The 19,644-nt window shown below is 41.5% G+C and overlaps 1 protein-coding gene across 2 annotated transcripts in view; it reads right to left on the bottom strand.

The window, feature by feature from the left end:
* ZNF292 (zinc finger protein 292) overlaps window positions 1–2,376 on the bottom strand; it is a 34,479-nt gene extending 32,103 nt beyond the window's left edge. Inside the window, exon 1 of one of the 2 annotated variants that reach the window (XM_070733170.1) lies at window positions 1,928–2,376. In XM_070733170.1, the coding sequence (XP_070589271.1) occupies window positions 1,928–2,098 (171 nt within the window). In that variant the 5' untranslated portion in view covers window positions 2,099–2,376. Of the gene's footprint in view, window positions 1–1,368; window positions 1,864–1,927 lie in introns of those variants that run through there. The other variant, XM_070733171.1, reaches the window with a different exon arrangement.
* Between the last annotated feature and the right edge of the window lie 17,268 nt (window positions 2,377–19,644).

Raw genomic sequence — 19,644 nt, 5'->3', positions numbered from 1 at the left:
CGGTTTGATTTTCTATTGCTTTAACCCAATAATATTGTCAACACAAATATCTACGTTTATGCAACAAAATCTGCTTTCATAAGCGCTGTCCTGTGGAAAACCTGCTTATGTAGTATATGTACAGTATTACAAAACATGTGACATATTTCAATTATCAATTCAAATAAAAATACATCCTGTTTGTGTTGAAATCCTGAATTTTGTTTCCAGATTAAACAAATAATGCTGTAACAGTTTATCAATATAAAAATCATTGCTTCAAAAAACAGTGAGTTTTTCCCACTTTAAAGCATCATATGTTATTGCTAAGCTCTTTCCTTTGGATGGGTCATCAATTCTAAAGATGAGAGCTGTAATAAAAAGGATTTAACTCCTACTTTGCCAATTTAACCATGAAAAGAATGATTTCTTTTTTATTATTTACAACAATATTTTAAAGGTGATGAAAAGTTAATAGTATATCATAATTTCAGATAGGTTCAGGCCAACTTCAGTACAGTGCAGTGTCCACTTGAACAACTGATTGACTTTAACCCCATACATATCTACTGTGGGATAGAACACAACAAAGCAACTAATAAAATAACATGTCCGTGTACCTTTAAGGTACACGGAAATGAAAGTGAGGCACATTCAGGCCACAATTGAAAAAGGAAGTAAGGTCACTTCATTTGGAAGAACCAAGGGCAGTTTGAGGCAACCCACCTCTAACTTAGCACACAGACATATATAAATTATTTTAACATAAGTTTTGGTATGTATTGGTCTTTTCCCATGTAAAATCGAGAGTGCCTTTGTGATGTTTCCACGAGATCACACTCATCATCTTCAGACTGGTGTTTTGGGCTTCCTGCTGCTGGGAATAAAAAGCCCAAAACACCAGCTTGAAGATGAGATCAAAACATCACAAAAGCCCTCTCGATCTTACACGGGAAAAGATCTGAACACACCAAAACTTACATACCTAGACCCGTGAAAATCTACGAAAACAAATATTATATAGTCTCCCTTCCTTTTCATTATCAACAAAAATATATTATACATGCATACATACATGTATCCTATACAAACTCTCTCTCTCTGTCTCTCTCTTTATATATATACTGTATATGTGTGTGTGTGGAGAGAGAGAGGCTATATTATATATATATAGTCTATACATTATTTATATATTAATTTTCAAATTCATCAAAAACATGTGACATCTATCTATCTATCTATCTCTCTCTCTCTCTCTCTCTCTCTCTCTATCTTCGGAGAGGGGTGGCATACAAATCTAAATAATAAATAAAAAATAAAAAATATATATAGAGAGCCTATATATTATATATATAGCCTATATATTATATATATAGCCAGAGTGCTTACAAGGGAGTTCTTTAAGACCCCATCCTCAACTATGGGATATAGATGGATGCATGTTTGAGGAGCTGATGACATTTTCGTTTGCAGCGCAAGGAAAGCACCCGCCGGTCTTTTCTCCCCTAGCTAGCCCCTCCCCATGAAGCCAGCCACCCCTTCCTCTAGGCCATGGGAGGGGGGCACACTGCGCCTCTCCACCGCCAGCAGACAAAGGCCCCTCCAGAGCCGAGGCGGCACCAACACAACAAAGGGGCCGAGTTTCGAGCTGAGCGCGAGCACCCGAGGCGGCGGTTGGGGGAATGGAGGGAGCGGGGCGGGGGGGGGGGATGGAGGAAGAGCGAGCGCTGTTCCGGGCCGCCAGAAGCTCCTCTTCGGAGCAGGGGGGCGGGACACCCGCCTGGTGTCAAAGAGGTTCCAATGGGTGCTGGCGGCGCTCCCTCAAAGCGCGGCCCAGCCATTAACATCGCCCGGCCTCTTCCATCGCCCCCCCCTCCCCGCCGCAAAGTGGCTCCCTCCTCTTTCTCCTCCCCTCCCCCCTTCCAAAGCGGCCAGGCCCCATCCTGACCTGGCACAGCTGCTGACAGTATTCGGTGGCCGCTTCCACGGCTGGCTGGCTCCGTCTTTCCCTCAGCCCCGACTCCAGCTCCAGGAGCCTCCTCTTCAAGCTCGGCATATCCAGGAGGCCGCTCGCGTCGCCGACGCTGCCGCTGTCCTGCTCGGCCTCCTCGTCCGCCATCTTCGCACCCAGCTCCGTCGCGTACGCAGCCCCCCTCCCCCCACCCTCTAATTCCTCCAGAACGGCCTACCTCCCCTCCCGCAAAGCCCCCCTCCCCCTCGGACGGGTCACGTGATTACACAATGCCACGTTCCGGGGAGGCGGTCACGTGAGGGAGGAGAGATCGTAGAGAGGAAGACAGCTCGCTGGTTCCCCCCCCCGTTTCCCCCCCATGGCGCCCCCCCTTACCAGGCGCTCCCTTTTCGCAGAAGGGCGGGGTCCCAGGTCCCGGCGCTGTCACGTGCGGAGTTTGGCGCGTGCCGAATGGCACTCGCCGCCTCCCCGTGACGTCTGTCGAGGACTTTTGGCGGCAGTAAAACAAACGTTGATTGGGTGCTTCTCGGGTTTTCCTTTCGGTAGCGAGAGCGTCTTTATCATTTGTGACAGGAAAAAACTCTGGTGCCCTTGCAGTGAAAAACAAGTGGAAAGAAATAGGAAGTGTTGTGAACGAAAACGTTTTATTTTTAACATGGATAGTAACTCTTCAGATTTCCTGTGGGAGAGACCAATCCCCTTCTATTGGTTATCCTTCTACAATGTTTGCAAAATACTCCACTGCTAAGGCTGACCCAGGGACAGATATACTGCTCAAAAAAATAAAGGGAATACTTAAACGACACAAAATAAAGGGAACTCTTAATCAATATAGCAAAAACATGTGACATATATATATCATATTATAACACAATATAAACAACACAATATAACCAGAACTAAATCAAACTTCTGTGAAATCAAACTGTCCACTTAGGAAGCAACACTGACAATCAGTTTCACATGTCAGCACATTCAACTTTGTACAGAACAAAGTATCCTAATGAGGATATTTCATTCATTCAGATCTAGGATATGTTCTTTGTGTGTTCCCTTTATTTTTTTGAGCAGTGTATTAAACCCTTGGAAAACCTAAATTTATCTGTCATCAATTTGTAATTAAACTTCATATTTCTCATAAAGACATTTGACTTGCATGGCTGGAAAATCAAGTGCCTAGAAATAACAGGACTCAGAAGAAACACCAAAAGCTTGATGCAAAATCCAGTAGCTGCTGGTCAATAGAATAGAATTCTGTATTGGCCAAGTGTGGTTGGATACACAAAGGAATTTGTCTTGGTGCATATGCTGTTGGTGTACATAAAAGAAAATATAGGTTTGTCAAAAATTATGAGGTATGGTAATAGACTGGGAGGGGTTAACATCAAGAAAAGAATATCATTGCATTGAGTCATCAGTATACTGAATACTGAACAAGTCAGGGTACCAAACATCAAGAACATCTGCCAGGCTACCTCCCCTCCCGCCTTTACATGGACGAACTGAAGCTGCAAGGAAAAACACCATCTGAAATGGAATCACTGCTCAACACATATGTATACATCCAAGATTTTGCAAACGGGATATGACCAGTGAAGGGCTACTAAAATTTTTACTACCACACTGTGAGCGCGGCTTATGCAGGACACCCTGCATTTTCTTTCAACATCTTTCAGTGCAAATTGGGTGCTCTGAGGTGGAGCTCCATTTTTGCTACCCCACTTCGTCCCCCCCCCCCGATCCGGGCATTAGCCCACCCCTGGATATGACTGAACAAATGTGCTGCACTTACTCTCATTGTAGAAAAATAGTGAAAACTAACAGACCCAAAATGCCCCGTGGAAAGAACATCAAGAGTTCAGATGAAGAAGATCACTACCAATACTTAAAATATTTTTCAGGTAGGCAACGTAAAACATTTCAATGTAAGACAAGAGAAAGGTTAAAAGTGACTACATCATGAGAGCGAAGAAAGTCCAAATTTAGTGGAGGAAGTACTATCAGGTTGATTTAACAACTGAGCAATTCCATTTTTTAAATATACAGCTGGAATTCTGTAGTGGATTCAAATGTGAACTAGAAGACCTGTTGTCCACATTTTTTTGGGGGGGGGGAGGTCCTGAAACAGAACCTCTGAAAATATTAGGAATTCATTGATACACCCCCACCCCAACTTGTCCATTCTAATAAAGTCCAGATATGTCAAACTATGCCTTATCAAATTTCCAAAGGAACTGATGAAGTGCCAGGAGCCCTAGAGGCCAATTGACACTTCAGATATTTCTGAGACATAAATCTGAGCTCTCTAGAGGGAGCACAACTCTTTCAAATCAGACTGAATTCTGCTCAAATGGCAAAACAAGGGAAGCAGATCCATTAAAGTAAGAGTTTGGGGTAAGGGAGTAAGGGATAAGTTTGGGGTAAGAGTTTGATTCTCCATTGTGATGTGTGGGTTTGGAAAACTGCACATTGCTTCACCTTTTCACACAATGCAAATTTTCTCACTTTCCTAATCATTTCAGACCGTGGTGAAGTGACTCCCAATTAAACAGTAGTAGGGATGAATTGTGCTTGATACTGGAGAGAATTACATTGCACTATTCTTTTAATAATAATAAAATAAAAATTAGCATTGCAAAACAGCTGAATGATTTATAATGATGAATGTTATCTAGTCAGAGCATACAGTCTGAGGTACTATGAAAAAATAAATAAAAATGGAAAAGAGATTAAAGAGCTGAAATTCTAGGATATTATTTCTAGGACTTTAGTTTTCTATGGCATATTAAAATTACAGTACTACAAATATAGAACTTAACCTAATGTTCCAGATTTTTTTAAAAAAAAAATCCAATTCACAGTAAAAATGCATAAGAGAGATAAAAATGGCTGCTGCTATGACATTTTTACTGCCGCATTATTGTTCACAGAAATTTCCTTTTTATTTTCCATCTAATTAATATTACAAGCTTGAAGACTTTAGAGGATCCCTGCTGTTCTTTCATTGATTGCAAATTAGTGCTATATTGCCAGTTACAAGGATATTGAATTGAGTGGAACAGAAAAACAAAACTACTAGGAGTGCAAATGAAACATATATGCAATAACATTCTAGATTAAGTGATGGTTTTTGTAATAAAATTATTTAAAAAAATAATGTACTTCTAAAATTAAATTAAGTTCCTTTAGCAAAAGAAATGACAAAACATTGACTGTAATCACTGCATGTTCTTTATTCTAAATTTATGTACTGTTGATTTCCAAGCCAGAAGAATATGTGTTTATCTTTTTGCTACTATGAATACTAAAACTCACCATTTTGAGATAGAAAACATAGTTGTATGAACACTAAGCTTTATTTTTTTAAACTCAGAAACATTCTAAAATTCCTTTGAAAAAAGGGACTGAATGTCTGCAAGCCCTACTAGTTTGCATCACACTATTTCCTCAAAAATGTTAAGTCTGCTCCCTGATTTGCCTTTTTTTTGGTTTATTGTTTTTTAAAATACTTTTTTAATGTTAAGTGTCCAAAGTCATCCTGGATGAAGCAATATCAGTCATATTACATAAATAAATAGAGTAAATATATTAGGAAAGATGTTTTTTAAAGCTTGCTATAAAGGCCAACTATAATTGAGATATGTATGTATGTATGTACGTATGTGCATATGTATGTACAGTGTTCCCTCGATTTCCATGGGGGATGCGTTCTGAGACCGCCCGCGAAAGTTGAATTTCCGCGAAGTAGAGATGCGGAAGTAAATACACCATTTTTGGCTATGGGCAGTATCACAAGCCATCCCTTAGCACTTTAAACCCCTAAATTACCACTTCCCATTCCCTTAACAACCATTTACTCACCATTATTACTGGTACTCACCATTGAATAAGGCACTTAGTGATCCTGATATTTATAAACATAATTATTTATTAACAATAATTATTTTTTTGTTATTTATTTGCAAAAATTATTAGTTTGGTGATGACATATGACGTCATCGGGTGGGAAAAACCGTGGTGTAGGAAAAAAACTGCAAAGTATTTTTTAATTAATATTTTTTGAAAAACCGTGGTATAGGCTATTCGTGAAGTTCGAACCCATGAAAATCGAGGGAACACTGTATATGTATGTATATACAGTGATACCTCGTCTTATGAACTTAATTGGTTCCGGGCGGAGGTTCATAAGGTGAAAAGTTAGTAAGACGAAAAAATGTTTCCCATAGGAAACAATGTAAAACCAATTAATGCGTGCAAGCTGGAAAAAAAATCGCTGTCACCTTCCGAAACAGCCGGGGGGCTTCTTGGCGTTCTCCTGAACGCCGAACCTGGAGGTTCGGCAAAAGTTCGGGTTCAGCGTTCGGGTTCAGGAGAATGCTGAGAAGCGCCACCGCCCAGCTGTCACCTTTGCAGAAGAGCCGTGGAGCTGTCGGCTGGTCGGGAGGCTCAAACAGAGGTGGGGAATCCCAATAGGAAATTCCAGGGGTGGAGCTTTGATGTCACAAAGACGCCCTTCCTGGAGTCCACATTTTGGCCGGCCAGGAAGGATGTCTCCCCTTTTGTAACCTTCTGACAAACAAAATAAAAGGGAACACAAGATTCATTTAACAACATAACTACAGTGATTCACTTAACAACTGTGGCAAGAAAAATCATAAAATGGGGAAAATTCACTGTCTCACTCAATAACATAAATTTTGGGCTCAATTGCAGTCATAGGTCAAGGACTACCTGTAATGGTCCCATGCAATGGCACAGAAAACACACATGCACACAGACACAAAGAGAAAGAATGACATTTCAAGTCATTACCTAAGTGATATAAATCAATCAGGAAAGAAGAGAGATGCTCCAAAGATATAAAGGATTTGCCCTTGACATTTTGTCGAACACCTGGATTAAACAATGACCTTTCCTATTCCTTGATGACATTGAATCAGTTATTGTCTTTCAGCATCATCTGTTTCATTGCATTGATTCAAGGATAAAAATAAGTCCTTCAAATTCTGAAGGGAAGCACAATTTAGATATAATGAAATTAAGTATAAAATGATATGCCCAGAAAAAAGTAATTATCTTAAATTGTTTGATGGTTGAGTAAACCTTGATATTAATATGGACAAGACAGAATCTCCACTGGATATTTTTCTATTAGTAAGATGAGAGTTTTCCAAAATTCAACTGTCGCCAAAAGATACATGACAAAGTCTTGTGCCCAATGTCCATTCACTTTATAATAACATTTGAATGATCATGTATATTATGTAACATACAGCACTGTAAAGTCTAAATTTTTAATCTGTTAATGTGCATAGATTCCAATCATCAGCTGCTATGGTCTAGAGGGAGCTCTTGCCTCACAATCAGGAGGTTGTGAGTTTGATCCTATGTAGAGGCAGATGTAGGATCCCCTGCTTGGGCAGTAGGTTGGACTAGATCAGTGTTTCCCAACCTTTTTTGAGCCGTGGCACATTATTCACATTTACAAAATCCTGGGGAACATTGAGCGGGCGGGGGGGGGGCTCAAAAAAGTTTGGACAAAAAAAATCTCTCTCTTCCTCCCTTTCGCTCTATTTCTCTCTCTCTCTCCCTCTTTCTCTCTCTTCCTTCCTTCCTCTTTCTTTCCCTCTCTCTCTCCATCCCTCTTTGTTTCTCCCTTCCTTCCTCTCTTATGCTCTCTTTCTCTCTCCCTCCTTCCCTCCCTCTGTCTTTCCCTCACCTTCCTTCCCCCCTTTCGCTCTCTCTTGCTTTCTCTCTCTCTCTCTTGCTGTCTTTCTCTCTATTTCTCTCTCCCCCTCTCTCCCTCTCTCTTTCTCTCTCTCTCTTGCTATCTCTCTCTTTCTCTCTTTTTTTTGCTATCTCTCTCTCTCTTTTTTGCTTTCTCTCTCTTTCTCTCTCCCCCCCTCTCTCCCTCTCTCTTTCTCTCTCCCCCTCTCTTGCTATCTCTTTCTCTCTCTTGCTATCTATCTCTTTCTTTCTCTCTCTCTTTCTCTTACACCACGCTGCAGCAGCAGCACTGAGTAGTAGCCTTGGGGCGGCGGCAGGGTGGTCAGCTGTGAGGCAGAGCTCCGGAATGGAGACACCGACGGTGGTTGCTGGACGTGTTCCTAGACACTGTACATGCTGGCGTTGCGCTGGGCATGGGCGTGGGGATGGAGCCTCCATCCCGGCCCAGCCAGCAGGCAAGTGCCAGCCACGCAATGCCAGCATGTACGGCGTACAGCAACATGTCCAGTCGCCGCCGTTGGTGCCTCTGTCCTGGAGTTCTGGCTGGCAGCTGACCACCCTGCCGCCGCCCTGCGGCTACTGCCCGGTGCCAGTGCTGCCGCTACCCTCCCGCTGCCTCCGTCCTCCTGCCAGGCCCCAAAGCTCACCTGCTGTCTCCGCCAGGGAAGCTCCAGCCGGGCAGGATGCTGCAGCTGCTGGAAAACTTGGAAGGCGCAAAGAAGAAAGCTCAGCTTCCGGTCTCACAACTTTTTGCTCTTCGCACTCTCAGCAAAAAGTTGCGAGACCAGAAGCTGAGCTTCCTTCTTCGCAGCACACCTGACCATGTCTCGCAGCACACAAGTGTGCCGCGGCACACTGGTTGGGAAATACTGGACTAGATGACCTGCAAGGTCCCTTCCAACTCTGTTAATCTGTAAGATCACTCTTGCTTGATTAGAAATCTTCATCTACCTGCCCCCATCTTCATTAATGTCAAAATAAATAAATTTTAAAGCAGTGATTCTCAATCTGTGGGTTGGGACCCCTTTGGGGGATGAACGACCATTTCACAGGGGTCGACCATTTCTCATGGGGAAAGACAAATTTCCCATGGTGTTAGGAACTAAAGCTTCTATTCTGGCACCTTGGAATTTTTACAATCTCACCAGTCAGGTGTTTACAGTGAGGGTGTCCCTCTGACCTTCCTGCCAATCAGCTTAAAGCTCTGTTGGGAGAATTGGCAAAAGACTTTTGGTTGAGGGTCACCACAACATGGGGAACTGTATTAAGGTGTTGCGGCATTTAGAAAGGTTGAGAACCACTGTTTAAAGTTTTTACATAAGCAAAGATATGAAGGATTACAATATTATGTAAGTATCTGTGGGTGAGACAGCTCAATTTTTGTTAAATAAGATGTCATCTCAGATCACTGAACGTAGTAACAACTTAAATTTGTTTCCTCTCTTCTTTACCTCCCCTTTCTACTCCCCTCATTATTGCTGCATGATCCATACTTTTGCACAAATATATTTACTTAAACACATTAGAAAACAATAATAATTCAATATATTAACTGCCAGCATAACAATACTGGAAACTACATCACAAGGAGACCATACAGTACACCATTCTTGCTATTCCTCTCAGCAATATGGGCATAGCAACACTGGTCAAATGTTACAGTTGATTAATTATTTGATTAATTTTTTAAGCCCTAGTTCCCATCCTCCACAAATAGTATAGTAGAATTTATTTTCCTTGGTAGGATGTAAAAAAAATATGTTTACAAATTTAGTTAAGAAATGTTTGGGTAATAGTATGAAATAAAACATTCTATTCATAGCTATTCACTTGTTCCTTGGGACAAAATATGCTACATTTTCCACTAGATTAGTTATAGTTACAGTTGTTACAGTTCATTACAGTTATTTCTACAATTAAAACTCTTACTGTGAAAAATTATGATCAAATTTCCTCAGCTAAATGTGCTAAAAGGCAGAAACAGAATGAAAACTATTAAGCTTATTGAATATCTTGGCTATGAATTAGATTAGTGGAAAAGCTAAACATTTAATGTGCATATTCAGTTTCTGTGGAAATGTTCAGAAATATGATAGTAACAAAATTATCTCTCACTCAAAGCAAAAGGGAATTCTTATTGCACAGAGAAAAGAAGACACCTAAATGTCTTAATTGTAATTAAAATATTAGAAGTGTAATTTTAATCTGAACTTTTGTACAGTTTGTAGCATTACCTGTATGTTGTGAGGCTGGTGGCTTGAAACATAAATAATCGTGAATCAATTCAAAATAAAGACTCCTTGAGAACTGCAGATAGAAAGAAAATATTGCAGAGTAAACAAATATACATGGAAGCCGTATTGTGCAAAATAATGGTGCAAATTAATGTATCTTTCTTATTAATCTCTATTGGCTTCTATTGATAGGAAAAAATATTCAGGACGAGGGCAGAAAATTAAGTCATTTAAAAAACTGTAGGACATTGTTGAACAAAACAGTCTATTTTTGTTTTATGACAGCAGGTTTTTTATTAAAAAAAACACATGGCAATGAAGTATAGTTAACAATGGCAGAGTAATCTAAATGGTAAATATCAAGAATAGTCTGATAGAACTTTTTCATATTACTGTAACAAATTTGTTTTAAAAGGCATAGATACCATGAGCAATTTAATCTGATAAATCGCTTGCAACTTTTAATAAAATTTGTTAGTTTGAAAAAGGACTACCAGACTCCTTCTAATTTTGGACCAAAGCAGCCCTCATCCTATGAGCAAATGGCATTGATCCATGCGATTACCATTTGACGTTTTTTTTAATATGACAATTGAAAAAGCAATCTGTTTAAGGGTAGAAGAAAGAGATAACATCAGTATATGGCAGAATAGTAATTACATCAAGCAACATTGAGCTATTGAGTAAAATTACAGTTGATCCACTGGCTTAAGTGTGGGTGGAAGATGGACTATTTTGCCAGTATAAAAGAAAAGCAGAGGATTTATCCTTTCCTAGCTTTGCCGGACAAGCTGCAGCTAAGCATCCAAAACTCTCTTTCCTACCGTGAAACAGCAGGACTCTCGTAAAAAGAGGAAAGGTAATATTATTTGTCAATACTCTACAGCATCTCCCTATCTCTAATGTATTCATTTATTTTAGCCTGCCTTTATTATTTTTATAAATATATGTGTTGTTGGCTTACTTACAGTATCAAATGAGCAACATCTCATATGGCTAACACTGAAAAATTGCTGCTTTTTCTTACTAAATTAGTATGTCACGGATATGTATTTATTTATTTATTTATTTAATGTATGTATGTATGTATGTATGTATGTATGTATGTATGTCCAATACACAATGAGGGTTTTAGTGGTTATATATCTATATACACATAGTAAAATACATGATGAAGGTTATAGAGGAGATACTCATAGTAAAATATATCTAAGAAAGAATAGAAGAGAAGATGTAGGAATAAAAACATATCAATGAAAGAATAGAAGAAGAGATATAGGAATAGAAGAAAGGTATAGGAGAAATAGGAGAGCAATAGGACAGTGGACGGAAGGCACTCTAGTGCACTTGTACTCGCCCCTTACTGACCTCTTAGGAATCTGGATAGGTCAACCATAGATAATCTAAGGGTAAAGTGTTGGGGATTTGGGGATGACACTATGGAGTCCGGTAATGAGTTCCACGCTTCGACAACTCGGTTACTGAAGTCATATTTTTTACAGTCAAGTTTGGAGCGGTTAATATTAAGTTTAAATCCGTTGTGTATAAAAGTGACCTTGAGCCCACAAAGTTTCCCCCTTGACTTCCATTCAGTTTCAATAACCTTTTGCAAGCATCCGAGCGAGCACTCCTTAAGATATAAAAACCTGAATACGGTAATGCTGTTCTTTTTATCTCAAAACTGGCGCTTTGTGAGCACTGTTATGGGGATGTTAATATAGTTTTATTTTGTGTTAAAAAAGTGCTCTTCTAGGTTGGAATCCTTTTTGACATTTATTTTCTTTGGATCCTCCTCATGCAAAGTGTGTGCTCCATATAATATGCCCAACAGTAGGTATGCAGTCTCTCCTCTCACTGATTTGAATCCAAGAGAACAAACAATCGGCACTCCCACTTGCCAAAGAAAGGACCTTCTGCCTCTTTACCCTGTTGCAGCCAATTAGGTTTGTGAAGCACTTTTTTGAGAAGTTCAAAATGCTACGTGAAATACAGGTAGGAACGTCATTTGATACTGAGATGCTTTGGTTCGCAAGGGGCACTTTGAATGGTTTGTTTGTTTGTTTGTTTGTTTGTTTGTTTGTTTGTTCGTTCATTCATTCATTCATTTATTTATTTATTTGTATGCCGTCCCTCTCCGCAGATTGCATTACATTGCTTTGCATTGCATTATGTTGGTTGCAGATCAGTTTTGGTCACAATTCAAAGTGTTGGTTATGACCTATAAAGCCCTTCATGGCACCCGATCAGAATATCTGCGAGACCGCCTTCTGCCGCACGAATCCCAGCGGCCGGTTAGGTCCCGCAGAGTTGGCCTTCTCCAGGTCCCGTCGACTAAACAATGTCATTTGGCGGAACCCAGGGGAAGAGCCTTCTCTGTGGCAGCCCTGACCCTCTGGAACCAGCTCCCCCCAGAGATGATGACTGCCCCACCCTCCTTGCCTTTCGTAAACTTCTTAAAACCCACCTCTGCTGTCAGGCATGGGGGAACTGAGACATCTCCCCTTGCCTATGTAGTTTTATATATGGTATGTTTGTGTGTATCCTTTTTAAATAATGGGTTTTTTAGGCTTTTAATGTTAAATTGTTATTTTAGACTTTTAATATTAGATTTGTTACTGTATATTGTTTTATCACTGTTGTGAGCCGCCCCGAGTCTGCGGAGAGGGAAGGCATACAAATCTAATAAATAAATAAATAAATAAATAAATAAATAAATAAATAAATAAATAAATAAATAAATAAATAAATAAATAAATAAATAAATAAATAAATAAATAAATAAATAAATAAATAAATAAATAAATAAATAAATAATAAACAAACAAACAAACAAACAAACAATAATAATAATAATAATACTTTCTGATAAGATATGAATTTGACTGTTATCAGAATACATTTCTTTTGGGGGAGTTTGTTGATTTATTTCTGGCCTTGTATCAATTTAACATTTGCCATTGAATCATAATATTTCTATGGATTTTGTAGGTTATGTATTTTCCTAAGAATCTCTGGCTTCGACTCAACTAGTTTTGGACTTTGCCACTTCAAAAGATCTGTATTGTGCCTGTGCTTCATAGCTTAGAATGCCTTTCCCCTAACTTTTCTAATGCAGCTAGTCTTAACAGCATGTAACCATGATAAAAATTTGAAAAGTACCCACGTTGCTGATATTTTATCATTGCACATTCACAAGGGTTCTTAATTCAACAATGAATGGAAAAAACAGCAGGCAGGGGACATTTGTGGGATTTCAACAATTGTAACTCATATTATTTCACATACTTTTCTAACATAGCAACTGCTTCGATTTTATTTGTAAACCAGAAGCCAAATAAATACAAATATATATTGTGAAAGCACCAGATGAGGTGGTGTTCAAAAGCTATGTTATTTCTTTTTATATACCGTTATATACTGTATATGAATTGGGACCGAGCGGATTTTTGTTATTCTGGGGTAACTCATGGGTGAAGTCTGGATTGGATGGTTTTCTCTTCATTCTCCTCTTAAAGAGTGAATAAAAAAGGATTAGTAAAAAAAGATCCATTATATTTCTGCGTTTCTAGATGGACAGAACTGAAAGGTCTAAATGCTGGTAATATGGAAAAACGCTAAATTAGGTGAAATCAATTTGTGATCAGGAAAATCTGCAGTTTAAATATTATTAGTTTATCAGAATATAAAATATAGAAATACAAGAGAAGGATTTAGGGGTAGTGATTTCTGACAGTCTCAAAATGGGTGAACAGTGCAGTCAGGTGGTAGGGAAAGCAAGTAGGATGCTTAGCTAGAGATATAACAAGCAGGAAGAGGGAGATTATGATCCCGCTATATGGAGTGCTGGTGAGACCACATTTGGAATACTGTGTTCAGTTCTGGAGACCTCACCTACAAAAAGATATTGACAAAATTGAACGGGTCCAAAGACGGGCTACAAGAATGGTGGAAGGTCTTAAGCATAAAACATATTGGGAAAGACTTAATGAACTCAATCTGTATAGTCTGGAGGACAGAAGGGAAAGGGGGGACATGACAGAAACATTTAAATATGTTAAAGGGTTAAATAAGGTCCAGGAGGGCAGTGTTTTAATAGGAAAGTGAACACAAGAACAAGGGGACACAATCTGAAGTTAGTTGGGGGAAAGATCAAAAGCAACATGAGAAAATATTATTTTACTGAAAGAGTAGTAGATCCTTGGAACAAACTTCCAGCAGACGTGGTTGGTAAATCTACAGTAACTGAATTTAAACATGCCTGGGATAAACATATATCCATCCTAAGATAAAATACAGGAAATAGTATAAGGGCAGACTAGATGGACCATGAGGTCTTTTTCTACCATCAGACTTCTATGTTTCTATGTTTCTACAAGGAAAAATGAACATAATGGGGAATTAAGGGAGAAAAGAGGGAAGAGAGAAAAGTGTACGGGAAAAGAGAAAAAGCAAAAGCATTGACTTCCAACTCCATTTGGTGCCGACAAATAGGTACTAACATAAAACCTCAACTTTTTACTTTTTTACTTGGGTTTCAGATATGGCACCAACCTCGACCCCAGGGAAGGGGGGGAGGAGTGGCTATTATAGCCAGGGAGAGCCTTTGCCTACGTGGACTCATTGCTCCGGAAATTGCGGGTTGTGAGTCACTCTTGATGAAGTTGGACTTAGGGGTTCAGGTGGGCTTATTTCTCACGTACCTGCCTCCCAGCTGCGTGTCAAAAGCCCTGCCTGTGCTACTCGAGGAGGTAGCCGGGTTGGCGGTGGAGTTCCCCAGACTTATTGGCTTGGGGGACTTCAACCTGCCGTCACTCGGCGAAACCTCTGGGTTGGCACAGGAGTTCATGGCCACCATGACAGCCATGGACCTGACTCAAGTAGTATGGGGTCCGACTCATGAGGGGGGGCACGCACCTGACATGGTATTCCTTTCCGAGCAATTGAGTAATGGTCTGAGACTAAGGGGCTTAGAAGCAGTGCCTTTGTCATGGTCAGACCATTTTCTACTACGGCTTGACTTCCTGGCTCCAATCCTTCCCCGCAGGGAGGCGGAACCAATGAAGATGTTCCGCCCCAGACGCCTGATGGACCCAGAGGGCTTTCAGATGGCGCTTGGGGTTATTCCAGAGGCACTCATCCACAGTTCGGCGGAGTCTCTTGCGGAGGCCTGGAATACGGCTGCTGCGGAGGCTCTTGACTGGATTGCGCCTTTGCGACCTCTCCGTGGCGCTAGACCCCGTAGAGCTCCATGGTTCAACGAGGAGCTCCGGGAGTTGAAACGCCAAAAGAGACGTCTAGAGAAGCGATGGAGGAAGAGCAGGTCTGAATCTGATCGAACACTTGTAAGAGCTTTTATTAAGACTTACAAAGTGGCGCTCAAGGCGGCAAGATGCGCGTACCATGCTGCCTTGATTGCATCAGCGGAATCCCGCCCGGCCGCTCTGTTTAGGGTGACCCGCTCCCTTCTTAACCAGGGGGGAGTTGGGGAGCCCTTGCAGAGTAGTGCCGAGGAGTTTAACACGTTTTTCGCTGATAAAGTCGCTCAGATCCGGGCCGACCTCGACTCCAATTGTAAAACAGAGTCGACTGACAATGAGTCAGTCGAGGTGACTGGGGAACGTACTTGTCCACCTGTCTGGGAAGAGTTTGATCTGGTGACACCTGATGAAGTGGACAAGGCCATTGGAGCTGTGAGTTCTGCCACCTGTCTATTGGATCCGTGTCCCTCCTGGTTGGTCTCGGCCGGCAGGGAGGTGACACGGAGCTGGGCCCAGGAGATTACCAACGCTTCCTTGGGGAGGGGAGTTTTTCCATCGCTCTATAAAGAAGCGCTTATGCGCCCCCTCCTCAAGAAGCCCTCCCTGGACCCAGCCGTACTCAACAACTATCGTCCAGTCTCCAACCTTCCCTTCATGGGGAAGGTTGTCGAGAAGGTGGTGGCACTCAAGCTCCAGCGGTCCTTGGAAGAAGCCGATTATCTAGGTCCCCAGCAGTCGGGCTTCAGGCCCGGTTACAGCACGGAAACCGCTTTGGTCGCGTTGATGGATGATCTCTGGCGGGCCCAGGACAGGGGTTTATCCTCTGTCCTGGTGCTCCTCGATCTCTCAGCGGCTTTCAATACCATCGACCATGGTATCCTTCTGCACCGGTTGGAGGGGTTGGGGGTGGGAGGCACTGTGCTTCAGTGGTTCTCCTCCTACCTCTCTGGCCGGTCGCAGTCGGTGTTAGTGGGGGGTCAGAGGTCGACTCCGAGGTCTCTCCCTTGTGGAGTACCTCAGGGGTCGGTCCTCTCCCCCTTGCTATTTAACATCTACATGAAACCGCTGGGTGAGATCATCCAAGGACATGGGGTGAGGTATCATCAATATGCCGATGATACCCAGCTTTACATCTCCACCTCATGCCCAGTCAACGAAGCGGTGGAAGTGATGTGCCGGTGCCTGGAGGCTGTTGGGGCCTGGATGGGTGTCAACAGACTCAAGCTCAACCCGGATAAGACGGAGTGGCTGTGGGTTTTGCCTCCCAAGGACAATCCCATCTGTCCGTCCATTACCCTGGGGGGGGGGAATTACTGACCCCCTCAGAGAGGGTCCGCAACTTGGGCGTCCTCCTCGATCCACAGCTCACATTAGAGAACCATCTTTCAGCTGTGGCGAGGGGGGCGTTTGCCCAGGTTCGCCTGGTGCACCAGTTGCGGCCCTACCTGGACCGGGACTCATTGCTCACAGTCACTCATGCCCTCATCACCTCGAGGTTCGACTACTGTAATGCTCTCTACATGGGGCTACCTTTGAAAAGTGTTCGGAAACTTCAGATCGTGCAGAATGCAGCTGCGAGAGCAGTCATGGGCTTACCCAGGTATGCCCATGTTTCACCATCACTCCGCAGCTTGCATTGGCTGCCGATCAGTTTCCGGTCACAATTCAAAGTGTTGGTTATGACCTTTAAAGCCCTTCATGGCACTGGACCAGAATATCTCCGAGACCGCCTTCTGCCGCACGAATCCCAGCGACCGATTAGGTCGCACAGAGTGGGCCTCCTCTGGGTCCCGTCAACTAAACAATGCCGGTTGGCGGGCCCCAGGGGAAGAGCCTTCTCTGTGGCGGCACCGACTCTCTGGAACCAACTCCCCCCGGAGATCAGAACTGCCCCTACTCTTCCTGCCTTCCATAAACTCCTCAAAACCCACCTTTTCCGTCAGGCATGGGGAAACTAAACATCTTCCCCTGGGCACGTTGAATTTATATATGGTATGCTCGTGTGTGTGTATGTTAGTATAGGGGTTTTTCTTAAATTTATAATATTTTAATTAATTGGATTAATGTATTGGATTGTCTTTTCACTTGTTGTGAGCCGCCCCGAGTTTTCGGAGAGGGGCGGCATACAAATCCAAATAATAAAATAAAAATAAAATAAAATAAAATAAAATAAATATGATAATATACACTAGCCATTTTATATAATAACAAACCTATGTAATCAACAAACCCCAAAATCAAATTTTCGTTGTCCCCCCCCCCAACTCAAGCAAGCATAAAGTCCAAAAGTGGTTTCCAGGTAGAAGTGTCTAGGAAAGATTTGCAGATTCAACTAGTAGTCAATAATTTCTACATCCTTTCCTAATTTAGGGATTGTATTTCATATAGATGCTTAAAGCATGAAGTGTGACAAACATAGGTGGATCAAATGTAGCTTAATTGCAATTGCAATTGCAAATTAAGGGCTTTCCAGTTGAGGTGCAAAACCAAGAGGAACTTTAGAGCCCTTGGATGACACTATCTGGACACTTAACGTATCAAAGAGAAGAACCTTAAATATTCACATTACAAATCAAGGAATAAGAAATAAATTCTATATTTCTACCAATCACAGTTTTTTTGTTTTTGTTTTAGAAAGAGCAACAATTTGTCATTGCAGAAGCCCTTCCATTTTGCTATTTTATATTGGTCAGTTATTGGTATATAATTTTATTAAGGACTTTTATTACAATAGTAAAACAAAAACTAAATTTAAAGAAAGAAAAAAAGAATAACAAAGAATGAGTAAAGTATAAGAAAAAACAAAAATAAAGAATATAATAAAGAAAAATAAATATGTAAAGAAGTGACTTCCAACCTTGACTGTAACAATTTTAATCAAATTAAGTAATTATTTACTCCCCATAAGGTTACAAACAGATATCATCTTACATCTCATTCCTTAGCTATAATGAAATTCATAAGACATTAACTTTTCAATCCTAATGTCAACAAAAAGTTCATAAAGGATCGCCATAACTTTGCAAATAAATGTCTTATTGTAACTTTGATCAAATAAATCAATTTCATATTCTTTCCTCTCACTTCTAACAGTCTTCATCTTTAGTTCATTCAAACATTTTGTCATAGGATTTCTCTAATTCTTCATCTTCTCATACAATTTTTTTGAGAATTTAACTAGCCTTTTTGTAGATCCAGTAAGAAAACATATGGATTATCATTTGTATTTCTTTTTAATTTTTAGAACTTCAGCCAATTACTTTTGTATTTATGTGCTGCTATGATTCTCATGTCTGTTTGATTCTTTGTAAGCTTTAATTGAGTGAAGGTACATCATAGGACAGTGATGGCAAACCTTTTTTGATTCACAGGCCAAAAGGGGGGAGCACAGGGGTCATGTGTCCACGTGCCCACACCCATAATTCAATGCGCATGGGATACCCCCTCACTCCTGGCACACAATGGCATGCTTGTTTTTTGCTCCCCCTAGGCACCTGAGCCTTTCTAGGAGCAGAAAATGGCCCATTTGCCAACTTCCAGTTGGACCCGTTTTTTCTTCTCCCCAGGCTTGTTAATGTATGTGCACAGTAATCCTTGAGTAACAAGGATATGCACACAGAAACATTTATAAAAGTAATTATGCATAAATAGTCACATACAGATAAACTAACTTGAGTTAAAGTTTACTTTAAGAAGTAGTACAATCCAATAAACAGTCCAGGTCATATGTGTAACAGTCAGAAATTCAACCAGCTTGGACTGGCTCATGCTGATTTGAATTGGTTTGCTGAGCGGGTAAAAACCAACCCTGGTTGGCCCCACTCACACCCGCCCACTTGCACAGTCACTGCTCACCTCTTCCAGCCAACGCACCCCAACACGGCGCACTTCTCTGCCCTGAAGTAGGACTCTCTCTCTCTCTCTGCAGAGAGCAAACCCAGAAGTAGCAGCCCGTTGTTTCTTGCCAGTCAGACAGAGAGAGGGGGCAGGGAGACAGATTTGGCTTGATTCGGCCCTCGTCAAGATGCTCACCAATCAGCCAGGTTCCCTTTCTCTCTCATTCTCTCTATGTCTGTGTGCATCTCACTCTCTCTCTCTCTCCCTGTCTCTTCTCACTCACTTAGAAAGCCTTGGAGCCCCGCGGGCTCTCTTTGGTGCTTTTTGCTACCTGTTTTTCTTCCTTCCTTTTGTAAATCTGGGCTGGCAGAGGAATAAATGGCAGATGCTTCCTTCCTCCCTCTCCCCCCTCCTTCTGTCATGTGCATCCTCCCAGCCCTGTCACAGCTGACCAAGAGGTTGCAAGAGGAGAAGGGGGAAAAGGAGGGAAGCCTTCATCACAGGTTATGTTCACAAGGTCAGGAAGCCATGCCTACCAAGCTACACTCACAGAACCGGTAGAGAAAACTTTTGAATTTCACCCCTGGTCGGAACCTGATTTGGTCATGGTCAGAAGTGTTTGCAACCAGGGTTTCTG

The sequence above is a fragment of the Erythrolamprus reginae genome, chromosome 1 (assembly GCF_031021105.1).
Source record: "Erythrolamprus reginae isolate rEryReg1 chromosome 1, rEryReg1.hap1, whole genome shotgun sequence".
Taxonomy (NCBI): Eukaryota; Metazoa; Chordata; class Lepidosauria; order Squamata; family Dipsadidae; genus Erythrolamprus; species Erythrolamprus reginae.
This window is presented reverse-complemented; position numbering and strand designations above follow the sequence as displayed.